The 27201-nt window shown below is 39.0% G+C and overlaps 1 protein-coding gene across 1 annotated transcript in view; it reads right to left on the bottom strand.

Moving 5' to 3' along the window:
* Positions 1 to 27201, bottom strand: part of MDN1 (midasin AAA ATPase 1) — a 162033-nt gene that overhangs the window by 75989 nt on the left and 58843 nt on the right. The window contains exons 17-37 of the mRNA XM_014866691.3: positions 26684 to 26787; positions 25191 to 25335; positions 24609 to 24705; positions 23265 to 23378; positions 20972 to 21119; positions 20597 to 20707; positions 18875 to 19026; positions 18173 to 18351; positions 17120 to 17328; positions 16789 to 16935; positions 15422 to 15563; positions 13964 to 14098; positions 13743 to 13881; positions 12740 to 12878; positions 12295 to 12425; positions 10824 to 10968; positions 8876 to 9005; positions 4753 to 4971; positions 3864 to 4061; positions 2211 to 2419; positions 1414 to 1536 (exon numbers count right to left, since the gene is read on the bottom strand). Coding sequence (XP_014722177.3) covers positions 1414 to 1536; positions 2211 to 2419; positions 3864 to 4061; positions 4753 to 4971; positions 8876 to 9005; positions 10824 to 10968; positions 12295 to 12425; positions 12740 to 12878; positions 13743 to 13881; positions 13964 to 14098; positions 15422 to 15563; positions 16789 to 16935; positions 17120 to 17328; positions 18173 to 18351; positions 18875 to 19026; positions 20597 to 20707; positions 20972 to 21119; positions 23265 to 23378; positions 24609 to 24705; positions 25191 to 25335; positions 26684 to 26787 — 3116 coding nt within the window. The remainder of the gene's footprint in view (positions 1 to 1413; positions 1537 to 2210; positions 2420 to 3863; positions 4062 to 4752; positions 4972 to 8875; positions 9006 to 10823; positions 10969 to 12294; positions 12426 to 12739; positions 12879 to 13742; positions 13882 to 13963; positions 14099 to 15421; positions 15564 to 16788; positions 16936 to 17119; positions 17329 to 18172; positions 18352 to 18874; positions 19027 to 20596; positions 20708 to 20971; positions 21120 to 23264; positions 23379 to 24608; positions 24706 to 25190; positions 25336 to 26683; positions 26788 to 27201) is intronic.

Genomic DNA, 27201 nt, shown 5'->3' on the forward strand with positions numbered 1-27201 from the left:
CATCCTCAGATGACGAGTTCAGAGTCTAGGGATGTGAAGTATGGATGGTTTTCAAGTAACTTGGAAAAGTTTGATTGGGAAACTGTGAATCAGTAAAATGCAAATGGGCAAAAAAAGACCATATTGTATCAGAATTTCAAGTGTCAAATTTACAAAAGCACAAACTCTGCTGTATATTCCCAAACAGGTCAAGTTCTAAAGGCTGCTCTTAAGTGCGAGTGCAAATCCAGAATGCCTTGCAGTCCCTGGGTGCAGTCCACCATTATGAGTATGGTCAGTAGCTTTAAGCTTTAAAACTAGGCACTCTTTCTTCCTGGCTAATGATCATTCTATCAGACATCTTTTTCCAAAAAATCTGAAAAAAACAAAAATCAAAAAACAAACAGGGGCTGGCCCGTGGCTGAGTGGCTAAGTTCGCACACTCTGCTTCAGCAGCCCAGGGCTTCTCCTGTTCCGGTCCTGGGTGTGGACCCAGTACTGCTCATCAAGCCATGCTGTGGTGCCCCACATAGCAGAACCAGAAGGACCTACGACTATGTACTGGGGGGCTTTGGGGAGAAAAAGAAAAAAAGATTAAAAAAAGATTGGCAACAGATGTTAGCTAGGGTGCCAATCTTTAAAACAAACAAACAAACCTCTCTCTCCTTAGCATCTCCCCAAGATAAGTAGGAAGCAACTCAGAAGAAAAGGAATCCCCCAGCACTCCCCGACTTCAGACCCAAAAGGCTCTGAATCTAGGGAACCTATTAGGGACTGTGTCAGAAGTTTCATCTGTGGTATTTTTATCACTCTAATAATTTAAGCTACACAGCTACTTCTAGCCTTTTCCTGAATTAACATTACACATCCCAAACAAACTCCTTTGGCCACAACTTTAAATTTTTTAATTTTGTGCATCACTTTTCCATCTCTCTAGCTGCCTGTCAGTCACAGAGATTCAGCACTTATCACGTCTCATGATGTGTTCTGTTCTTCTAGTCATGAATGTATCCAATACGCACATATAACATTAATAATTTTCTCACCATTTTTTATGTCACTTATTATAACTTTCCCCAGCCTCTCTGTTGACATGAGGTAGTTAACTATTTATATCTCTGAAATAAATACAAACACAGAAAGCCTGCCAGAGACTAGAGAATAAACTAGTGAAGAGGCAGTTTTTCTCTGGAGGCTAGCTTACAAAGTAGGAGTGTTTGTAGGTTATATATAGAGGGACTTTCTTGTGCCATCTGGCAAGTGACTTTTCTTATTCTTAAAAAAGAAAACCACCGAGGATTCTTTTCATTAGAGAATTTGCCTTTACCAGCCAATAGTATGATCAACCATTGAAAAAAGCCCTAGAGCTATGAAAATTATGACTGCTCGTCACACTTGTGATCCCATCATTGGTACGATGGACAGTCCTCTCACCTCATCCAACACAACCCAATGGCCTGCCTTCAGAGCTGCCAGCAAGGGGCCATCACGCCAGGCAAATTCTCCTCCCTTGCCACCTTCTACAGGTAAATCTGCTCCAAACAGGTCTGTGATGTCCTTCAAGAGGGGGTAGAAATGGGGAAAAGTCAACATTACATAAAAAATTAACTAGATCCCAAGACGCTAAATCTAAAATGATAAGTACTTGGGCCCTGGGCCACTTTTTATTCTTACATCCAAGAAAGGACTAATCTTTACCAGGAGCCCAGACATGCCAAGAATCTTCTCATCATAAACTCCAGTATCAATTGTTTGGAGTTGGAGCTCTAGATCAATAGTTCTCAACTTTGGCTGTACTTGGAAATTAATACGTGAGCTTTAAAACAGAAAAAAGTAACAATGCCCAGGCACTGCTCCCAGACTCCATTCCAAGAAATTCTCATTTAATTTGTCATCTCTGTCCCATAATTCCACAATATTGTTTAAAGGTTATTTTACCTCTACTAGTTCTTTTAGAAAGGATAAAAATAAAGAGGGCCTATATTACAATAACTACTGAAGTGGGTAAGTCTCTCTCAAAAGAGTATCAGAATAAATATCCAGAGTGAATAATACTACAAATTTCAGCTATTAATGAATCCAGAAGGAGAATTAGTTGCTGTGGTCTTTATCACCATTAAATATTTGGGGTACTGACAATGTTATAACTATTTCTGATTAGGAAACTATAAATAGATACAAACATTACTGCCTATACCTAGCCCCAGCAGCTATAGCATGAATAAGCTTACCGTCTGCTCCGACAAATTGATTCGAACAAGAGTATTGCCTGAAGCCTTTGCTAACGCTCCCACCAAACTCGTCTTGCCCACACCAGGGGAGCCCTCCAGGAGAATAGGCTTGTTCAGCTTTGTAGCTCTTAAGAGCCTCTGGGCATTCATAGCTGTGGTACCTGCGCTGAGCGCATAGTCGGCAATATTATTCCTGTGTAAGACAGGTCCTTAATTGGAGAAAAGAAAAGCCACATATAAGCTGGACATCACCAAATCATATATATATGTCAACTCAAGATTATAAAATTCCAAGCAGATTGTCAGTCAGTGAAGTACCATCTGTGGTGAAAATCCTTAGCTCTAGTTCAACATTCCCCTACTTTTGGGTCCATAAAATGCTTTACAGGAACAGCCAGCAGCATACTTTCTTCAACTGTGCCTACTACACAGATCTCTCCATCTCCCATACTCAAATCTATATATACAGAGATCTACATATAGGATGAACTGCAAGCATACATCTTTCCTTACACAACCTACACCTGGAAATACCACATGTACCATTTACCTTGTACTTATATTTTCCTAAAAGTCAGGTGGAAGCTAGGTGTACAGGCCAGATAGCTCCATATAAACAATTTCATCCAAGGTTTTTAGGCCACCAACACAATTCAAGATGCATCTTTAAACCATAGGTCCTACTGAAGTGCAGGACTAATAACAGTCCTATAGGGCTTAACATTTGTGCCACCATGTCTCCTGGAAGAAGTTTTGGGTACACCAGTTTGGAAGGAGTGGGGCTGGGAAAACATCTATTTCCTCAGCTATGGAAGGAAAAGCAAGGACACCCCAGTCCCAGGCCACTTGCATACAGCTCAGGGAAGGGATCTAACGGTGAGATCGTGAGGACGCCATCAGGGATGAATACTGCTGAAGAGGGAGAAGGAAGGGGGGGAATGTTCCATTCGGCCAGGAACCTGGGCTGGTTCTGTTCACCACTGAATCCCCATTAACTGCCAGTGCACCTCTACACATTTCAGGTACTCAGCAACGATTAATGTACGGAGGAAGGAAGGGATAGGAAATGACCCAGAGAGGGAAGCAGCAATCTGAAAAATTCAGTGCCTTGGAAAGATATGTATTTACTTTAACTGACTCATTTAAAATATTTAGTAGAGGCAACCTAGTATGAATGACAGCAAGGATTAGAACTCAAACTCCCCTGTCTTTCCCATCTAATCATTCATTCATTCATCCATTCACTCAATCAACAAAATGTTTTCTGAATGCCCATGACTGCCAGGCTACATGGCAGATGCAAGGGACAGGAAATATCCTTGCCCTCAAGGATTCACAAAACTGTTTTTGTAGGTGCAAATGAGGTTCTATAGTTGACACACTGTATGCTGAATTATCACTACATGAAAGCTCATTTTGAGCACCAAATAACAAACAAATGCATTTTTACAAGACAACTTATTCATAGATTAAAGACTATATCTTCCCCTGTTTTTACATGTTAGTTATATATTTTCAACCATTCACACAATTATAGTTATGCCAAGTCAGATTCCAACTCAGATAACTAGTTCAAAAACAACCATGAGTATAAAAGTCAAGTATCTACAATCCACAGAAAGAGAATCTTCATTTATTTAAAATCATTCTTACCCCTTGGTATAAAAAATGGATAAATTCCCCAAAGGTTATCTATCCCAGTGAAATCTTTGGCTTTGAGTCTGTCATAAATCTTCAATTCACTTTTCTGACACTCTGTAAGCCGGACTATCTTGGAAAGCTTCTTGATTAGGAACTTCAGACATTCTTTGCGAGCCAAGAGGGCAGTACCAAACCCAGAGGAAGTCACCCCTAAAAGATAGAGGATGAGATCATCAAATGACAGCATGACACCAAGCTTCCCAACCATTCAGCAGGAACTCTAGGGCAGGCTCCTGGGGAAACGAGGCCCTAGCTCTATTACAGCCAAAGTCTGATTGCTAGGGTAAGCAGTCCTAAGGAAAAGCCTGACTCCCCTCGCCCCACAATTTTCATATCATCAATTCAGCAGCAGCTTATTCAGTAAAGGACTCTAGTCACTCCATGATAAACCAGCCTGGAGAAAGATAACCAATGTTATCTATTGGTTATTTGGGTTTATATTTCTAATACTCATGGCTGAAAAACAGAACTTAAATATTGAATTTTATGAAATTATAGTAAACTTAAAACAAACTAAAGGATTCAGGCCCATTAACTATAAATGACCACTCATGTTAAGAATTATCTAGTCCTTCAGGAGCAAGGACATTTCCAGTGGTCTTCTTCCTATTCATAATCACCACTTCACATTTATTAAGTCCTTTGTCTATAAGTGATGAAGTTTTGGCGCATCTTTTATACCAACCACCTATCAAAGACTACAAAGAAAAGGAAAACTCTTCTGAGTCTTGGAAATGTCTAAGTGATTCTATAAGGACTCCGGGTCAGAGGTCTGGGCTTACTCCATTTCATACTCCCATCTATCCCAACCCCTGTTCCCATCAGCTAACAGACAACATACCTGAACCTATTCCATCTATATACACCAGGCATGCGGCATGGACAAAAGATGTCACAGTGGAGACAGTCTCTGGCCTTTTCAAAGCAGCTTCCTCCTCCATTGTGTTCATGAAGTTAACCCAGGACAGAATATCTCTGATACTGACCACACACCTTCGGCCAAACTCCTGGTGGGTGAGCCAGTCAATGAAATCCAGCATCACCTCAGCTATGTCAGCCCCTAAAACACAAGGAAGCAAAAGCATTTGCTGTTCACAAAAGAGTCACAATGGAGGTTTGTAACCTAGTGCCTACAGATGGCCTAAAAGGGGTCTATGCTCCATGAGATTATATGCAAATTTTTGTGAGTGTAATTAATGCTTCTTCTAAGGAGAGCTCCACAGCTTTTATCATATTCCAAATGGGTTCACAAGTAGCATTCTGCCCCTACCAAAAAGACAGAGAGAGAACTTGAGAATTACAGCCTAAGAAACTGCCCAGAAAACTGCTCAAAGAAATAAAGTGTTCACTTGGCTCATGTTCAAATACAATTTTGAAGGTAAGACACAAGATTTTAAAAAATACACAAATTTTATTATACTTTAAACTGATTCACTGGACTGATGAATGCCACATTTTCGGTAGCATTTAGTCCAGTTTTTTTTGCTTGTTTCTTTCATCTACTCATCAGTTAGAAGGCAGCGAATTAGAGAATTCACAAACTTTGTTTCATGACAAGTTAAATGACTATCCTAATTATCACAATTTCATAGTGTAAAATATTTGTCTGGAAACAAAGAAAATACTTCTTAAGCAGTATATATAGATTAAAGCAATGCCAATTAAATTTGGTATAGCACTCTATATAACTTCTGAAGTCAACAGTAAACATTCAGCTGAAAAGTACAAATACCAAAGAATGTTTTCAAACAGGAAAATGTGACAAGGAGTCAGCATTGCTGTAACTAAAGCAGACCACACAGCAACACCTTCCAGCTATACGAGAAGTGGTTAGAAGAAAAAGACAAATTATAGAAAAACCCAAAAACCTTTAGGAAGAACTTAAAATGACAACTCAAGGGAAAAAGTCTACTACAATAATGAAAGAAATGACATGCTGTTCCAACAACTAGATATTAAATACCAGTAATTGGATCCACCTTTCAAAGCGGAATAAATTTGAGGTAAATCAAGGACTTAATGAAAATGAGTAATTCAGCCATTATAGAGGGGAATTAAATCATAAGTATTGAAGAAACTGAAGATCATGAGAGATAAAGTGGATGGATTCGTTTAAGTTTTTTTTTTTTTTAAAGATTTTATTTTATTTCCTTTTTCTCCCTAAAGCCCCCTGGTACATAGTTGTATATTCTTCATCGTGGGTCCTTCTAGTTTTGGCATGGGGGATGCTGCCTCAGTGTGGTCTGATGAGCAGTGCCATGTCCGCACCCAGGATTCGAACCAACAAAACACTGGGCCGCCTGGAGCAGGGTGTGCGAACTTAACCACTCGAACATGGGGCCAGCCCCCGTTTAAGTATTTTCTTATAACAAATATTAAAAGTAACAGGGGACAACCCTGTGGCGTGGTGGTTAGGTTCGCATGCTCCACTTCAGTGGCCCAGGTTCATGGGTTCAGATCCCAAGCGTGGACCTACAACACTTGTTAGCCATGCTGTGGTGGCAACCCATATACAAAGTAGAGGAAGACTGGCACAGATGTTAGCTCAGGGCTAATCTTCCTCAAGCATAAAAAAGAGTAAGATTGGCAACATATTTATTCAAAGCAAATCTTCCTCAGCAAAAAAGGAAAAAAAGTAACAATACAGAAACCTAGGTGATAAATGTAATAGAGAATATTATCCAAAAATATATAATACTAATACATAAATATGAAAATAAAAATATAAATTTTAAAATAGACCACATAGAATGCTTCATGTCACCCATAATTAAAGAAAATGAAATTTTAAAATACCCATTAAATTAATAAGGATAAAATAATGGTTTTCATGGTATTACAAACAATGAAAACTCCCATATTGGAAGGACTGGCAAGCAGGCACATTTACTAAGTTGCTGGGAGCACTGTGAATGAGACTATGTTTCTGGAGAGCAATCTGAACATAACCAATGGGAGCTATGAAATTCCTTTTTTCCACTTTTAGAAATACAACTGAAGGAAATAAGTCTGAACAATATGTCACTTTAATGAAAAGAGAATGCTTTGAGAAGTATTGATCATGAGAGTGAAAGATTGGAAAAAGCAGCCCACATACCCTTCAGAAGTCAATTTTTTTTTAAATACATGAATTTCATGATATCTTTTCTGTTTCATTCATACTATAAACATGGATAATACGACTACAGAGATTTGCAACCAAAAATAATAAAATAAGTTGTACCCATAGTGGCACTCATATTTTGATTAAGATAATGCAATAAAGATATTTTAAGTACCACAAATAAGATGAGAATTCAATTTAGAATTCATAATATTTGAAAAATTAAATTCATGAAATCTTATAAAACTTTAAAGAAAATCTGGAAAAAAAGCTGTGTCTAGTTTCCTGCTTACATTGCACAATTTAAAAAATGTTTTTATGCTGTGCCAATGTGATCCATTTCCAGATGACAAAACTGATAAAAATTATTAAGCGACTTCTCCCTTACTCCATGCTCCCTTGGAGTCTCTAATGCCTCCCCAGGGAAGTCTGCTGACACACAGCCTGGAAAGCCTGGAGTAAACAAGCTCCCTAAGGACAAGCAGGAGGCTCAGGGGTGAGTGCTAGGTGCCCCAATGCTCACTGCCCAAGGGAGAAACTGTTCCCTCAAGTAAGCATGAAGCCCACTGATGATGGAGCAAACATGGCAGTGTAATGGCAGCCACATCCTCCGCCATTCTTATCACAACCCAAATAACTTAACAGACGGGTAAGCAGCCCATAGGAGATTGGAGGTTACTTCCTTGGGGGATCCCAAGACAGAGCCGAAAGACAAACCATGCCTACTTAGCAATTTCTGTCTTCTTCCCCGTCTTTCACTTGAATTTTCACCATAAACGCACGTTGCAAATGGCACACAACCAAGGTAAGTCAGGGGTTCTGAGTGTGAGCCACGGACCAACATTGTTGGATCACCTGAGAACTTGTTAGAAAGCTAAGTTCTCCTGCCCCACCTCAGACAGACTGAATCAAAAACACTGAGTGTGGAGCCCAGTATGCTGTATTTCAACACTGGTGAGGCCTGGGGGACCCCAGCTGTTCAGGCAACACTGTGTTTACCTGTGAATGTCCAAGTTCAGCATGGGCCTTCTTTGCTCAGACAACTAAAGAGCCAATCTTTCCTAACACACCATAGGGGCTTGGATCCATGCAGCTGCGCTCCACAGCTGTCCTAGCTATTTTGAAGCTGTGCTTCAGGGTACCTTTAAAAAGCTGAGCATATCCATGAAGCCCAATCTCAAAGAAGCAGACATCCTTTTATATTCTTTAAGAAAGACAGGCGAAATGATCCAAAACTCCAGGTATCTGGCTTTGAGCCAGATCTAGATTCTAAATTTAGCCCATTCAATGTCTAGGATAAATATGTACACATGAAAGCAATCTAGGCTCAATTAAAAAAAACTATACAGTAAATGTTTTGACGCTTACTGGATATCTTAAGAATTATTAAATCTAGGTTGTAAGTATATGGGAGTTTTTAAAATCTATTCTTCTACTTTCCTTATTTGAAAATTTTCACAATAAAAATAAAATTTTTAAATAATACTAAGTGAAATGATAAATTAGTTGATTACTACTAAAGAAATACAGTTTAAAATTCTATAAACATTTTCTAAAGGTGGTAGTGATTAAAATGTAAACCACATTTTCCTCATCTTAGCCAAAAAATGCACCTTATATAAAGATGGCCAACAAGTAAAACAGTAAGAAAGCTAGAATTTGTGAAGAATGGACACTTTAACAGAAGGTAACAGGCTAGTATCCCATTTTCCTTACATCTATTTTGTTCCCATTTCCTTATCTTCTCCCTTCTCCTTACAACACACCATATATACATACTGCCAATGTCCTATACCACACCCCTCCCTCACTCCAACACCCAACTCTTCTGCCCCATTACTACCACCACCTGAAAACTCACCCTTATGATCTGTTCTGCCCAGAGACAAGCCTGGACGAAGATTACGGCTGATAATCTGAATTAGATCTTCACGGCTTGTGCTTTGAGGGCACCATATTTCTGTAAACCGGTTTCTTAAGGCAGGAGATAGCTACAAGGAACACAAATTCCAGTGTGAATTTAATGCCTCTGAGGAAAGCTGGAAGACAAACTCTTTGAAAGAATGTTAGCAGTGAGTCTGGCAAGTACCAGACGCTTCTTTTAGTACCTCTACTACTAGATACAATTTATTAAAGACCTATTTGTCCTGGTTCCTTCCATACGTTAGCTCCCTAATCTCCACCACACTCCCTGCGTCAGCATCACCATCACTTTATCTTTATAATCATGGTACAGAACCTCAAGGTCTTATAGAGTAAGTCAGGCAAGAAGGAGTCCAGCCCCAGTGGCAACTCCCAAACCTGAACACTCTCACTGAGCAAAGGCCCTTCCCTTTACTTTACCTTCAGTTACATAACCAGTGGCTGAGAGAAAATAAATGCTATCTTCCCATAGAGGAGAGCTGTCTGAAGAAAACTTTTATGTAGCTCAAAGGGAGTGAAATTTTAAGGAGGGATATATTTTACCTCTTGTATAACAAAGAATTATTTAGTCCCTGCAGTCTTAGGGCCGGTCCCTCAGTCTGGATTCCTCTAACCCTTCCCCAGGTCAGTTACCTCCATTCACAAATGTCTGCCATGCCACATACACGTAATTATTAGTTCATCACCACTTTCCTTTCACTTGATGATAATCTCCATCCATCGTCCACCTGGCCGGCCAGAGCAGGACCAGGAAGAATGCCTGTACTCAGGAGCAGCTCGATAGAGACCCAATGAACATATGATGTTCCTCATCACCCTCCAACAAACAGAGCCTCTGATCTTTGGGATCCCACCTTGCTCTGCTTGCTAGGCATGCAAAACCAAAACATAGCTTTCCCTTGGGTAAAAGTTGGCAATCTTTATCTAAGAAACACTTAAGCTAACCTGACAGGCAAGTTAACGCACACAACCTTGAAATCAAATCTTTCAGTGCTATTTCCACTTGCCTAGGAACTAGTTTTCCTGGATTTTTCTGACGTATTTTATTTCTTCTCTTTAGAATATTTCTGGAAGCACAGTGATAATCTTTCTTCTTAAGCTACTGAGGAAAATTAAGCCCAAAACATCATATTCAAATTTCAGGCACCCACTAAGTTAATAAGGATCTAATTGCTTTCAATTCCAATCGAAGCCCGTTTCTTACCACACTACCCTTTTCTTAACTTTAACAGACCAGGATTCCACACACAATGCAGACTTGTCCACAGAGAGGCTTCTCGAACCCGAAAGCCCATGGGGTCTGGGGTGTTGGCTTCTGGCTGGATCCTAACACCACTCTCTGAACAGAACGAAGTGCCTCTGCCGTTTCCTTTACCAACAGTCTGAAAGTGACCCACATAACCCCTGAGAGAACAGACATGCACCATCTGCAAAACCAAAGAGGTTCCTGGCTGCAACTTCTTTTTTGTCACTTTAAAATCACTCATACAGCCACAGCCGTATTTAAGAGAGTAGACCTTAGAAGCAGAGCTTGAGATTACATTTCACTTTCAACTTTTCTCATCCACGAAACTAGGAAGATAGCTCTCACTCAGAGCTCTTGTGAGAATTTCTTACGGTAACATACATAAAAATCTGGGCAAAGTGACTGAAAAAGATTTCAGGCACATATACAAAGTGAGGCATCCAATAAGGAAATGTTTCATCTGTCAGGATTACTTTTTAACCTTATAATGATTCTAGAATATCTTGCTGGAGTTTTATCCTTTACCAAGCTTATAGCCAACATAAAATTCCAAATTCATTTTTACATACTGTATTCATGAGTGCCAGTGAGCTGAGGTCAAGAAGCAGAAAAAAATTATGCTTCAAGAATGTAGTTTTACCTCTTTTTTTCCAAAGTCACCCCCAGGGTTCATGGTTGCTAGGATACGGAACTTCTTCCCAGCAGTCAACAGTTCTACCTCATTCTCCTTGTCCTCTAGGCTTCCTTTCTCAGCTAATACCAGAGACTTTTCCACTTCAAGGACACTGAAAGACAGAAAAAGTGGAGAATATAAGACTAGAAAAGGCTTACGTGTTCCATTTTGTGGTCTTCAATGTTCTTTAAAAAGAAAAAACAGTTATCTCCTCTGCTGACCTTTCTCTTCAGCTGCTTGCTACCACAAACTTTAAAATGACTCATTATCTCAATTCCTGTGTTATGGAACAATATTTCTGATTAAAAAAAATGCTTTTTTCCACTTATGCCCTATTAAGGCATTTGTTTTAAAAATGGGTGTCCTGCATGCAAATGTTTAGGGCAGCATTATTCATAAAAGTAGAAACAACCTAAATACCATCAAGTGGTGAATGGATAAGAAAATATGGTATATCTACACAATGGAATACTATTAGGAATAAAAAGGAACCAAAAACTGATATAGACTCCAACAGGGAGGAACCTCAAAACACTAATGCAAAGTGAAGAAGAACTATTTATATGAAACACCCTGAAAAGACAAATCTAGAGAGACAAAGTAGATTAGAAGCTGCGTGGAGCAGGAGGTGGCATCAGAGATCAACTGTAAATTGGTAGGAGTACTCCTACTGGGATAAAGGAAATGTTCTAAAACTAGATTGTGGTGGTCACAAAACTCAGTAAATTTACTAAAATTGGTTGAATTACATATTTAAAATGGGTACATTTTATGATATGAAAATTGTAACTGAATAAACAGAGAAAAACCACTATATACATCAAGATCCATATTGGTCTGAGGCTTTTTTTGTTTTTAATGATTTTATTTTTCCTTTTTCTCCCAAAGCCCCCCGGTAGATAGTTGTGCATTTCTAGTTGTGGATCCTTCTAGTTGTGGCATGCGGGATGCCACCTCAGCATGGCTTAGATGAATGGTGCCATGTCAGCACCCAGGATTCAAACCGGCGAAACCCCAGACCTCCGAAGCAGAGTGCACGAACTTAACCACTTGGCCATGGGGACGGCCTCTAGTCTGAGGTTTTGAGAGGCTTTACAGCAATAACACCTAGAATTCTGATTCTAGTCTTTCCAAAAAAAAAAAAAAATTAAGATAGTGTCCACACAATTTACCTTACAAAAGAATTTTAACTTCAGCTCATTAGTTTTAGCCCTGCCATCCCCTAGTCCCATCTTGCCGATTAGTGACAGCAAAACAGAAAAACTAGGTCTCTTAAAGGAGAGCCTGAATGGTAAAGCCAAAAAAAGCAGTAACTCATTATCATTTTCAGATATTTACTATGCACCTATGAAGATCCTTACTGTGCATAAGAATTAATATCTATAAAAACCAGACCAGCAAAACCATTAAACAGAGGGCAAACCTCTCAGGCATGTACCTGTTAAGTCTTTCCAAGACAGAGTCATCAGCCAGTGAAATCTCATCCAAGAGGAAAAAGCCATCCTCCTTCATGGCCAGAACTAGAGGCCCATCATGCCACTCAAAGAGTCTTGAGGTGTCAATTTCTTCCTACAATTTGGACAAGGGGGTGAAATTAAAGGGCAGGTGGCTCCACAAGACCATACACATGTAGCTAGTTGGTATGTGCTGGAATAAAGTGGTCATTCTGCAGAAAGTAAGGATCTGAGAACAAGGGACAGAACCTGTACAACAGGGTGCTTGCGAAGGCCCCTCGCAGACCAGTAAAAGCCTGAAGATAAGATACATATCAAACCTGGAATCAAACACCCCACCATGAACAAAATCCCGGAGGTGACTCATGCAGAGAGTCAACTACAGTTCTTTAAATGAATAAACACATCATCATTTGCAAATGAACAAACCTTGTCCTTTGGCTTCTGTCTCACCGGTCGCAGCCCCCCCAGGAAGTCCGATGTCTCCATGTGTAAGTGGCAGTTGACTGAGTATAATTTCTGATTTGCCAAGGCTGCAAACACCTGGCAGATAGTAGTTTTCCCACACCTGTCAGAGATACACACCAGATCAACAATGAGGATGAACTCCAAATACACACCCACAAACACCTCAGTCAGCAAAAATGGGGAGCCCTGGTGAGAGCCTCACTGTGGCGGCAGACACTGCCGGCCAACACAGGACTCTGCAGCCCTGGCTCAGGGTGCCCTCCCTCCCATGTTCCCTATCCAGCATGGCACATACTGCAGGAATTCCATCCTTTCCTACTTCTACCAACAACGATCAAGGGATTGGAAAGAAATTCAATCCTGACAGACTTTCAAGCTAATCTAGCTCATCTGCTGTTATCCTCTACACATCTATAGAATGCATGTCACTGTTTGAAAGAAGTAAATAGAAAAATACAGTCCCCGGGCCAGCCGGGTGGTGCAGCAGTTAAGTTCACACGTTCTGCTTTGGTGGCCTGGGGTTTGCCAGTTTGGATCCCGGGTGTGGAAATGGCACTGCTTGGCAAGCCATGCTGTGGCAGGCGTCCCACATATAAAGCAGAGGAAGATGGGTACAGATGTTAGCTCAGGGCCAGTCTTCCTCAGCAAAAAGAGGAGGATTGGCAGCAGTTAGCTCAAGGCTCATCTTCCTCAAAACAAACAAACAAACAATAAAAAACAGTCCCAATGATAATGGTGCAAGAAATCATTCTTTTCCACCACAAAGGTCTGAAGGTAGAGGAAAGTAAACAGATCTCGTGCTTGCTGCTTTAAAAAAAAAAAAAAAAGGAAGAAAGGAAAAATGAGAAAAGGAAATGCAAAGAAAAACAAAGATTGCTTTTCTGATGAGTCCTTCCAAGATAACTCAAGTAATCCTAAGGAATTGAACTGAACCCTCGTAACAAGCTATTGTCACAAACTTTACCCGGTATCTCCAACGAGCAGCACTGGTTCACCAAATTCCAATGCCCTTCCCACCAGCATCGCCAGTCTCCGCATGCCCTCAGTCCACACGATGTGGTTAAACTTAGACTCCAATGTGGATGTCTGAGTAGACAATTTACCTATCAAAGGCAGAATAAATATTTACGTTCTAACATGAGTACAACTCAATTCATTCCACTCTAAATATTTTGGCCTACTCACTCAGCGATTTTAGGACATTTTCTTTGGAGAAGAGGGATTGAGGACACAACTTTTTCTTGAAATGTTTCTGAAGGACTTCTCGAATCACATCAACCTCCTCCTGCTTCCTGACTCGGCCCGCCAGAAGCATAAAACCTTAAAGGAAAAAGAAAAATGAGGAACTGTCAAGCGGCAATACCAAGGATGCTGAAAATACGAGGCAACAGCAAGTCTCAGTAGTTGCTGCTGGAGAGGAAATCTGAAGAATTACTTTGGAAAACTGGGAGAAGTTATTACAACTAACCATATGCCTGCCCTATGCCCCAGCAACGTGACTACTAGGTAGACCCAAACACAAACACATGTGTGCACTAAAAGACACATACAGCAATGTTTAGACCAGCTTTATTCATAGTACCTAGAAAGTGGAGATGACCCAAACGTCCATCAACAAGAGAATGGATAAACATATTATGGTATCGCCATAGAATGGATTATAACATAATAATAATAAAAACAGAATGAAGTTCTGATATACATAACAGCATAACTGAATCTCACATTAGGTTGCGTGAAAAGAAGCCAGAGCCAAAGAGTGCATGCCACATGACACTCTTTAGATGAAGCTCAAGCACAGGCAAAATCAATCAGTGGTGACAGAGCACTGGTTGCCTCTAGGGGAGGTAAGACTGTCAAAAGCCATGAAGGAATCTACTTCGGTACTGGAAATATCCTAAATCTTGGCCCAGGTGGTGATTTACATGGGTACATACATATGTAAAAATACATCGAGCTGTACCTGAAATGACAGAGCACTTCACCCACTTTATGTTATACCTTAATAAAAGAGTTTTTTAAAGATGTGTTCCTCCCTCTCTCTACTCTTTACCAGTAAAGAAGAGAAAATAGAACTCTCATGGGTTAGTTTTATTTACTCTCCTTGCTTATTAACCACTCCATCAATGACTCATCACCACCTTTCACATCAGAAGATTCTGAAATGCTTTCTATCCCATCATGAAGAGGACTAAATAAATTCTCCCCAAGGATTAAACCAAAACAAACAATCCTGAGTCTCTGCCTTCTCTCAGAACTCGGACATTATCCGAACCATCAGTTTTCTGTATGTCTTTAAGGCACAGGTACAACTATCCATGGTCACCACTTCACAGAAGGTCCACAAAGACACCACCAACCACCTGCCTAAACTCCTAAAAGCACGGTGCCCACATCCCAACTCTCACATGTGGCCACCTGAAGCAAAGAATGAGAAAACCTTAGCAACCAAAACATTAGCACGTAGGCCTGCAGGAACAGAAGCACTTAAAAAGCAGTTTAGATTTGAGAGAGAAAGGCTCTGTTTCTGAACACCTAGTAAAATGCATGTAATGACCACAATCTGGGCAAGCTGTGTTTTAACAAAAAAGTTAGATATCTAACATAACTTCACAGTTTGACAACATTTGATTGGGAGCATACCATCATTGGCTAAATGCTGTAGCCAGTCATATTCCTTCTCAGTCTGTTCAGCCAATCTGTACCTTTCAGCCCATCGAAACAGATCCCGAAGGGTGATAAAGCCCTGCTTTCCAGCAAACACGGAAGAACTTCTGCGATAGGACTGTTAAAGTACCAAAACAAATGAAAAAAGGCAATGGCAAGCATATAGCACAACTTATACAAAATTGCTAACAAATTTAAGCTCCCAAAAAATTGATTCATTCCACTGAATTAAGATTAATTTTTTTAAATGTAAATGGACTATAATCATTTGAAGAAAAATTTCAAACTCATGGATAAAGAATATAAATAAACAATGGCAGGCCAGCCCAGTGGCACACCGGTTAAGTTCACACGTTCTGCTTCAGCAGCCTGAGGTTCACCAGTTCAGATCCTGGGCATGGACGTATGCACCGCTGGTCAAGCCATGCTGTGGCAAGCATCCCACATATAAAACAGTAGAGAAGGATGCACACGGATGTTAGCTCAGGGCCAGCCTTCCTCAGCAAAAAGAGGAGGATTGGCAACAGATGTTAGCTCAGGCCTAATCTTCCTCAAAAGAAAAAAAAATGGAATTCCATCTCATATGCCATACAGAACAAGATTATGAAAATAATACAAATGGTAGCAAACAGGGAAGAAAATCAATCCCATAGTGTGGGACCATAGAACTAAGAATGTTAATTATTCTTAGTTTTCTAGAAAATAATGTGACAGTGAACAATTCTGATAAAGAACACATTTAATCCCATAAAATAAAATAAATAGGATATTCAAATAAAGAAAACACACTGTAGCTTTGCAGCTGATAAGGGAGAGCACAAAAAAAGTCTCTCTTTAGTTATGTCCATTCCAGGACTACAGCCATTTAAAAAACAAAGCCTGCAGTCTGTCAATGCCAAATTCCAACCTAAACAAAATGTTTCAATATTATCCACAAATAGGGAACTGTCATCATATTCAGTCATGCACTGCATAACGACCTTTCAGCCAACGATGGACCACATATACGACAGTGGTCCCATAAGATTAGTACCATATAGCCTAGGTGTGTAGTAAGCCTAACAATGCATTTCTCAGAACGTATCCCGTCACTAAGCAACATATAACTGTATACCTAGCAAAAAAACTGATACTAAATTGTGGATTTACAAAACAAAACCAAAAAATGGATATTAATGGAATGCATGCTAAAGATTCATACTCTGAAAAAAATAATTAAGGATGAACTGCTGTTTCTATCAAAAAAATAAAGGATGAACTGCTGTTTCTATCTGACGAAACTGTCAAATTTTGATACAATCAACATATTCCATTTGAACTTAAGTGATAGAGAGATGAAATACCTGAAGATCCAGCATGACTTTAACCAACTTGCTGCAATAGGAAGGTGGCAAACTACACCGCTTGTGCAAGATTGTTTCTAATTCAGAACTAGGCAGTTCATCAAAGTGCAATTCCACAAACCGATTCCTGAAGGCTCTAGAAAGCATCTAGGAAACACACAGAAAAAACATGATAAAAAGAGCCTTTTCATCTAATTTCCTAAATGGAGGCTCTGTTATTCACCACAAAAAAAAATCCTTCAAAAAAGGTAGAAACATCTCAGTCTTACTAAGAAAGATTTACTACTTGATGCAGTAACAAATGGGAGTAATGGGGGTAAATGCAACACACCTTTCTGCCTCCATAAAGTCCTGGTGGATTCTGGGTAGCAAAAAGCATGAACCGAGGGTGTGCTTTAACAACTTCTTGTGTTTCTGTTATGAGCAATTCACGGTTGTCATCCAACAGTCTGTTCAGTGCCTCTAACACGTCAGTAGGGGCCAAATTTAATTCATCTAAGATAATCCAGTAGCCCCTTCTCATAGCATCAATAAGAACACCTTGTTGGAAATAAACATTAAGAATTAGTGCATAAATCAGTCCAAAGTTTTAAAAAACGTTATGGTACAAATCAACAAATCCTAGATTATCATTAAATTTCAAAGCAAATTACTCTCTGCAGCTAGTCATGCCCCAAAATAATTTACGATGCTGAATATGAAGGAAGCATAACTTTCAATTGAAATTTTCCTTATTTCACACAGAGGCAGAGCCAATGGGGACAAATATCACATCTCCAACTTATTTTTTCTCCCTATGGTCTAATTTCATTTAAATCACCACATTCTCATATCTATTCTCAGGTTCCCTCTATTCAAGACGGCTGAATATTCTTGAGTCTCTAGGAAATAAAGCAAAAGTTCAACTGCACTCTTCAAAACTTGGCCCTACGGGGCTAGCCCCGTGGCCGAGTGGTTAAGCTTGTGCGCTCCGCTGCAGGCAGCCCAGTGTTTCATTGGTTTGAATCCTGGGCGTGGACACGGCACTGCTCATCAAACCACGCTGAGGCAGCGTCCCACATGCCACAACTAGAAGGACCCACAACGAAGACTATACAACTATGTACGGGGGGAGCTTTGGGGAGAAAGAGGAAAAAATAAAATCTTTAAAAAAAAAAAAAAAACTTGGCCCTAGTCCTATGTACAGCTGACAACATTAGCGGGGCCCCAAAGGAAGCTGGACCTTCAGCCAACACCCCTTAACTATCATATAGCTCAGGAAGAAAGAAAAACTAGCTGTTCGGGCAGAGGTCCATGTGCCTCAACTGGAAAGAATGAAGAGTGCTCGGGAAAATGGGTCTGAAAAAATGAACATGTACACCCACAGAACAGAATAATAACCTACCTTCTTTAAACACAAGCTTCCCTGAGGAGTCGGACGTGTAACAACCAATATACTCCTGAATATCCGTGTGTTCGTGATTGTTAATACGCACACAGTCATTACCAGTAGCTGCAGCCAGCCACCGGATCAGGCTTGTTTTACCAACTGATGTCTCTCCCTGAATCAGCACTGGATAGGTTCTTTAAAATGTCAGCCAACAACGCAATTTAAGAAAAAAGATAGAAACCAGAATTAATTCAAGTGGTATCAAAAAAAAAAAAGACTATATCATTTTTCTTATATACCTATGCACTAATGGGATGTTTCTTAAGCCCTGAAAAGTTTCTATGTAAAATGCTTCCTTAGAAAATATTGAGGAAAAAATTCTAACCTCTCTTGCACTACTTGTGAGAAACAGTAAGTGGAACTAGCTGTTACTCACTTAACAAATAATGAGTGATGAGTATTCATCAGCAAAATACTGAAATCCAGCCTTAAAGATGGCCAAAATAATCTGCAGCCATATGGCTCCCACCAAAGATGCAACTAGCAACCATGATTTGTGTCAAGAGAAAAGTGACAGCACTGACTTTAGGAAGTAATTATTCACTGAGTCAAGGAATAACAATAAAGCACTTTAAAAGTTAAGGAACTTAAGACTAGAATGTCATCAACGCCTATGCTGGTAAAACTTCAGAGCAGCAAGAGAAAAGGTCCACACACCCTGCAGAGACCACTCGGACTATATCTCTCAGGTTCAGCTTGACAGAAGACGTAAGAACGTATGTCTCATCTATTGTAGGTTCCTTGTCTCCCACCGAGATCCAGTAGCCTTCAACCTGGATAAGCCGACCTCCTTTTGGTTCTGGAATAGGCTGAAAGACACAGAAGTTAAGAGAAATAACCCACAGTCCCATGACAACTATGGCATTCTTTCAGATAGGGGCATAAAACAGGAAAAGAAGCTGTCACCAAGAATGCTGCCTTGTTCTGGATGCTTCCAACATTAAAATCCACGGATGAAATATGAAAATAAAATTACTTTGAGGAATGAGAACAAAATGATACATATATTGGTTTTAAAATTCAGGTGGGGGTAGGTGGCTTTGCGGAAAAATTTGAATCAAAATAATTTTTCAGACAGTTTATGATTTAGTTCTCTTATTTCACCTACCAAAACTGTCACCCTGATTTAACTATTTTAGTCAAAAAAACATGTATTTCATATAAACCATGTTCCCCAAAAAGAGGGCCAGTGTGTACTGACAGAAGGGAGCTTTGCATTATTATATTCTGGATCCCCTAGAAGACATTAACAATAACAGCAATCCTCCAGAGAAACTAATCTATTAAGGATAATATTGTGGATGACGGCATAATCTTTTTGAAGATATACTGGAAGTTATTAAGTTGATTTATATAAAATTGTCATTTTTATAGATCAAAAATAAAAATGGTCAAATAGTAGTCAGATCTATAGCTAGAGAAAAGTGCTCTTCTAGAATATTTAGTCCCCTGACTTGAAGCTACAATTATAGGCACCACTTTTAAGGGCTCTCCAGTTGACCTAGGGAGCAGTGGGAAAAAAGGATCACTAAGCCTTCATCATGTGTAACCATAAGCAATACACACAAAAAACGAGCAAGTGGAGGAGAATGGTATTGGAACAATAATCAAAGCAAGCTGGAGTCTTTTCTCAACATTTATGCAGGTCATCAAAAGTAATGAATACAATGTGTTACTTGCATAATGTTTTAAAAGGAAAAAATATTCACTCCAAAGTAACCATAAGTCCCAATGGCTCATTCTTCCTAAAGAGCAAGCAATCAACATATAAACAAGCCAGCTGATGAGCCAGTTTCTCTCAGCCTCTTTCAGTCCCATGCTATTCTGCAATTTCCTGTCAAATCGAAATGATTGTTGTATGTAATAGAAAAGAAAAAAAAATGCCCAACCATCAATCAGAAGGGAAATGAGTACATAAACTATGATGCAAGCAGACAACGAAACGCTGTGACCATTGGAAAGCACGTCACAGTGATCTCTGGTGTAGATATAAAAATATATCCGTGACACAGTTAAGCTAAGAAAGGAAGCTACAGAACATTCATGAGGTAGTCTTATTGATATCATTTATATTAGATATATATTAGAATTTACCTTGATAAATCTACATACACACACACACACACACACACGTCAGGATTGAATATATAAGAAAATAAAATACACACACATAATTTAGACGGAAAAGACTATAGGGTTCAAATCTCTAAAGAGTAGGATTCTGGGAATTTTCACCATCTAATGTTTAAATTTTCTGGAATAAACACATTATACTTTGATAATTAGAAAAAGTTTCGGAGAAAAAACCAAACAGCTGAAAATCTGACAATTCAGCCTTTCACTTACGTGAAACAAGTCAAAAATCAAAAAAGAACATACCTGCTTCAGCAGACTTTTAACATTGCCAGGTACAATGTGTTGACAAATGAGCTTCTGAACTATTGGGTGTGATGCCCTGGCAAGCTGTGTTAAGAAACCCAAACAAAAGCCCTGGAAAAAACACAAATTTGCATAATAATAATTACTCTTCTGGAATAAGAAGCCAACTTATTTCAGGAACAAAATTCAACCTCTTTGGTGGTGCTGGTTCCCAGAACAACTTTTAAATTTGCTACGATGGTAGAAAAAGGGCAGGGCAGCTCTGGTATGAGATGTTCTGGGCTAATCTGACTAAATGGAAAGGACAGGAAAATCCGGCCGGTGCATTCCCCACTCCCTCTTCCCATGGTAAGCCAAGATAGACTTTACAAAGACCTCATAGAGCGAGCGCTGGATGTTGCTACACGGATTGGAGGCCGCAAATCGCAGGGCCCTGCACAGAGTTCGGAGGCTGTAGTGAGGTTTATGGCCCGTCCCGTCCACCAGTTTGGTCCCAGAGTCTTTCCGCACAGCTGTGTAGAAGCTACAAAGAGGATGCAGTTCACGTGATTTTATCAACTAGTAGGTATTCACTATTTGCTATTGTTCCCATTTCCCTACAAAAGGTCCCAATAGCCATTTTTATAGATTAGATGGCCAAGCTTACATACAACTTCCAAAAGCATGCATTAAAACCTCCCAGACACTTTTTTAAATCTACTTTTACACACTTGAAGGCTATCCTTCAAAATAATAAAATGAAGATCAATTTCCTTTAAGATGGAAAGAGGAGACAGTGATTCTTAGTGAAGAGATAGTGAGATATGAGAGGCCCTTAGCAAGAATATTTGAGGGCAGGAGCCGGCCCGGTACTGCAACAGTTAAGTTTGCACGTTCCGCTTTGGCGGCGTGGGGTTTGCTGGTTCGGATCCCCAGTGCAGACATGGCACCACTTGGCACACCATGCTGTGGTAGACTTCCCATATATAAAGTAGAGGAAGATGGACATAAATGTTAGCTCAGAGCCAGTCTTCCTCAGGAAAAAGAGGAGTATTGGCAGCAGTTAGCTCAGGGCTAATCTTCCTCAAAAAAAAAAAAAAGAAAAAGAAGAAGAATATTTGAGTGCAAACTCAGAGTTCCAGAGTCAGCTCTGTGATGAGGGGCAAATGGAGGACACGTGTAATCTACAATGGTGACGGATGAGCACACAGAAAGCAAAAGTCATGGTGTTTTGAAAGGCTATGGATATGGCTACAATCAACAGTGAGAAAATGTTAAAAAGCACGAAGACATCAGGACCAATACTATTGTCATCACCACACACTTCAGAAGTCCAGAAGATGACTAGATGGAAGAAGTTTCAGACTGAAACATGAAGTGCAAGAAAGTCAAAAATTCATGAAATTCATGATCAGGTACCACAAGATCATGAGCAACCAAAAATGTGTCATAGATGGAGTTTCAGTTCTTGCCCCAGTGGAATTTGGCTTGCCTCTTTGTAATCTGGCTATGTGTTCTTTCTTTTGTAGAACGAATCTACACTCCAGAAGTCAGCTGCTATATACGGAACATCACTACTAGTATTATCAGCACTTTGCAAGAGCCTCTGCTTTATAGCCACACTGTTTCATCCCCAGCTTTTTGAATTTTAACTACACATATTTATACTTTTATCCAAATATTCTTTGCTAACAAACAGTGTTCCAATTTTAGGTTGTGGTGTGATAAACCATTCCAAATCGTTCTGACAAATGCTTCCTTAACTAATCTATTTAAAACAGGGCTCTGTCTTTATTTTCTAATGCCCAGTTTGCTTTACGTGTTATTTTTCTTCACTTATCACAACCTAAAATTATAGTATGAATCCCCCTGTTTACTGATTATCTTCACCTCTAGAATTAAAGCTCCATGAGGAGAACCCGGATTTTGTCTGTCTTATTTACATCTATATCCCTGGCACCTCGGCAATTCATAATTATTTGTATAAAAAATAAGGAACAAACCACAAAATGCAAAGTAGAACACTAAGATGATCCTATTTCAAAACCTTTATGTATTGTATATTTCTTTCTGGAGGACACAGAAAATTAAGTGACATGCCCAAGACGACAGAATTCATTTCCGACAGAACCAGTACTAGAATTCAGGTTATCTGATACAAAAGACCGCAGCCTTTCCATATGGCATACAAAAAACTGAGGGAATGTACTCAAACTAATGCACCAAGCCACATACCCACTCTGTTCTTTATTTGGCTAAGCCACTATTAATTCCACACCTGACTTGGTCAATTATGTCAAGCTTTCCTTCCCCCACATCCCACAAAGCTAGTATACAAACTGCAAAAAGTAAGATTTCATCAAGAAAGATCAAAACACAAGCCATTTACATCTCCTCCAGGGATTCAAACTCTTAGCTATGAATACAGAAGCAAGTAGGAGAGCACTGTCTAATTGTTTACATATTCTCATGGATAGGGATTCATAAGCTTTCTATGCAGTTTCCTTAGGAAAACACAAGTGAGTTCATAAGGTTTCAACTTTAAAACAGAAATCTAAATAATAATCCTTCCATCAGTCTTCTCCACTTAGAAGCAAAAAAGAAAAGAAAGAAAAATACATACGCAAGAGCACACATTTTTATGTTCAGAGGAAAAGTTTATAAAAATGAGACCCCCAAGAGAACCTACTTTATGATTCCTTGCACTGTGCTCTTGTTCACACTCAACCCTTTCAGATAATCCACAATAAGAATCTGTAAGTCTTCTTTACTTTCCAATTCTTCTACATAAAGTTCTGTGAACCTGTAAGACAATTTCTACATAATTAACACATTTTAGGAAATTAATACAGCTATTCTGACAATAGAAAAATACAAAATAGATGAGGGTATGTAAACTCACTTTAACTGCTTATAGTATAAAATATAAAAGCCTTTCAACTTGAGATACAGATTGACCACAGTGACATAAAAGAAAATGTAACTATTACCAAAAATTTATTATTACTTCTATGCAATGAACTCTTCTAGGTATAGTCCTTGCAAGAAACAGTTACAAAAATAAGACTTATTTGTCTTTATTTTCAGAAGTTGTTTTTGATCATAATTACATGTAACAAAAAATACATGCAACAAAAAATCCCCCCCCATCAAAAATACAATAGCTGGAACAAAGGAAAATACGCAATGTAGTTTATAAAATTTTCCTAAGAAGATTCTATTACATTTATAATGAGGGAAGGGATTTAAGAAAATCTTAACACTATTTTAAAACTCAAAATTCAACAGGGGCCGGCCCCGTGGCTGAGTGGTTAAGTTTACGCACTCCGCTGCAGCGGCCCAGGGTTTCACTGGTTCAGATCCTGGGTGCAGACATGGCACAGCTCATCAGGCCATGCTGAGGCAGTGTCCCACATGCCACAACTAGAAGGACCCACAAGTAAGAATATACAGCTATGTACTGGGGGGCTTTGGGGAGAAAAAGGAAATAAATAAAATCTTAAAAAAAAAAAAAACATTCAACAGAAGGTTACCAACAATATATAAGGTCATTTATCTTTTCCCCAATGCTACATACATAAAACACCAGCAACTAAGTACTTTACTCATGTCACTCAGTGCTTAAAGATGAAAACTGAAACTTAAAAGCCCTTTTACAAATCATTAGCCTCATTCATGAGGACTCTGTTCCTAAAATGCACTTACACTGTTGTATGCTATAGTGTTATATCATTATGTGAAGTTTCCCTAATAGTTACAAGGCTATTTGAAGGAGGAAAGTTATTTGCTTTCAACAATGTCCATGACTCATTAAATGTCATACTAACAACACAAAAGAAAAAATTCTCCAGTATTCTGGAGTTTTCTGTATTCCTATCACCTATACAAAGTAGAGGAAAAAAACAAATAAGAAAACGACGATCCCTCTATCAGAGGTCCAGAAATTTCAAACATTATGATGAAATTTTGTTAATGTTACCAATAAATAAAGAGAACTTAAAAAAAAAAAAGCCTCCAGGCTATGCCCCCTTACCTGTTTCTTATTCCTGCTGGGAGATTCCTTTTGCCCACATCAGTTGCTGGATTCATACAGGCAAATAAACGGAAGTCAGGATGACGAACCAGTGGTTCTGTGAAAAGAAAATATAAATTCTCAACAACTTGTAATAATCACGTGATCAGCCACAGGTCCCCAGGGGAAGACTATCTAACTCCACAGAACCCCAAGCCAAGTAACCTTGCCTCTCAATCCATGCTTGCCTTTTCTAAAACGTCACTGAAATCAGTTTCCAGACCTATGTATACAACATAATCTTATGCTGCTGTTCCACTGTCTTTTATGGTGTGGTTGTTCACTGTTATCATTTATCACCAGCGTATACTTTGTCAGTGGGTGTGCATATCTATTACCTAGTACCCAAATGCCTTGACAAATTACTTTAGTCTTCTTTGCATTCCCCATAACACCTAACAATAGGAGTTTTCAGAAAATTAGTATGTAAAGAATGAATAAATCTCAGCAGGAGGCACCTGTAATCCACCCAAAAAAGAATCTTACTATAAACAGGCCTAAAGGCCTGGCACTGAGTCAAACTCCAAGGAGATCAAGTGCTACCTGTGTCTCCTCGATCCAGCAACACCAGGGAGCCAGAAGATCCTTCAAGTAAACCACTCAGACATTCTAATGTTTCTGGAGCAGCCAGATTAATCTCATCCAACAAGATCCACTCTCCTTTCTTTACGGCCTGAGCTAATGTACCCTAGAAGATAAAGTAAAACGTTAAGAATCCATTTCAAGGAGGGACACACTCACGAAGAGCAGTTATGTAGCAGGATTTGAAAGAGAGGCAAGGGCAAACCTCTCCTACTTGATGAGCTTACGCTTTAAAAGCCAAATGGCTGCCAGTTGGTTGCCAGAGTTAAGGCCAAGTTAACTTTTTTAAAATGTCCAAAAGGGTCAAGGGAATATCTTTGAACCTAACAGCAAGATGTAATAAACTAGATCATCTCATTATACGGACAGTGAGGTAAATAATAACTTACAATGTATTCAGATGTTTAAAGGTACCCAAATGGTTATTAAAAGCACCCAAAATAAATATAGGGTCAGGCCATGAGTTTACCAAGATCAGATAAATGACTAAATCAAGAGCGTGCAGTGGCTGTAATACAGAGCCTTTCACAGTTGCTAAAGAATATCAAAACAAATCTTTTCTCATCTCTACTCTACTAATTTTATCTCCCCAAGTTCTATTTCCAAGAGCAATGAAAAATAAATCTTCCAATCCACTCAGTTGACATAACATGAAAAACTGAACTGTTTTATTCTTAAATTGCTCTATAATTTTGTTTTCATGGTGATCCTAACAAAGAATCTTCTACAAATTTAACTGAAAAAAATAAAACGAACAAATGTATTAACTCCACTGTAATGCCAAGTCATGAAATAGGTACAAACCCTATTTTGAGAGCACCTGACATTTTAGTTGGTTATTTTAGAAATAATCATATTAAGATTAAGCAGTGATGAGCAAATTTCCTACACCAGTGGCGATATGACTGAGGGATCCTTTCTCTTACCAAACACCATCTAAAGTAAGATTCCTATCTCCTTTAGGGTGTGGTCTGAAGAATGTCACAAAAACAATTTTTAAAAATAAGAACTAAAAAAGCTTAAGTCATGAGCATGTAATTAAGCTGATCCTTCCTACAGGGTTGCAGGACAGAACACAGTAAAGCTACTCACGCACTGGAATCAAAAATGGGGACTAAAGTGACTGGACCCAAATCCCTCCCTCCATCCCTCTCTCACACACACACACACACAGAGCTAGGAAACAATAAAGAGTTCACTAATTGTCTTCAACCACATCTTATTTAAAAACAATAATAACGTAGTAATGGTGTTCATTGAAACCTTATAACTTCCATAAAGGACATTCTTTAAAATCTTCTCCCCAAAGTATTATTTCATTAAGTGTTCATTAAGTCTTAAACAGCAAGCACTAAAAATATCAAATAAAGAGAATACAAAATAGTAGCCTGCCTAATATTTGCATTTTGCATCAAATCAAAATTCCCTTAACGTAAATAATTAAAGCAAAATACCTCTACAAATGCAAACAATAGAGCATTTTCAGTCATTTTCATCTGTTGTTGGGCATGGTCAAGTCTAAGACCAAATGCTTCCCATTTCTCTTTTAGGAGTAACCCTAGAAAAGAATAAACTCAAGAATTTAATACACATTTTGAGTTGTAATATATATGTTAAAAACATAAAAAAACATAATTAACAAAACTCATACAAAAATAAAACATCTTAGACAGAAGTGTAAAAAACTAAGTCCAAACACTTAAGTAATGCTAACTATGTGCCAGGCACTACACTAATCAGTCCATTCATATGCATACGTATATGTATTAGTTAACTCATTTGTCCCTTATAAAAATCTCTGAAGTAGGTACTTGTGTTCCCATTTAGATGAGGAAACACAGAGAAGGCAACTAAGTTACCAAAAGCCCCTAGGCTGTGGAACCCAGCTTTTTGGAAATAACCTCTTTTTCTAAGAAATGTGATTTACTGACCACTAAGTGGTACTTGTACAACAACATTAACATCATGTGTT

This window comes from Equus asinus, chromosome 24, assembly GCF_041296235.1.
Source record: "Equus asinus isolate D_3611 breed Donkey chromosome 24, EquAss-T2T_v2, whole genome shotgun sequence".
Taxonomy (NCBI): Eukaryota; Metazoa; Chordata; class Mammalia; order Perissodactyla; family Equidae; genus Equus; species Equus asinus.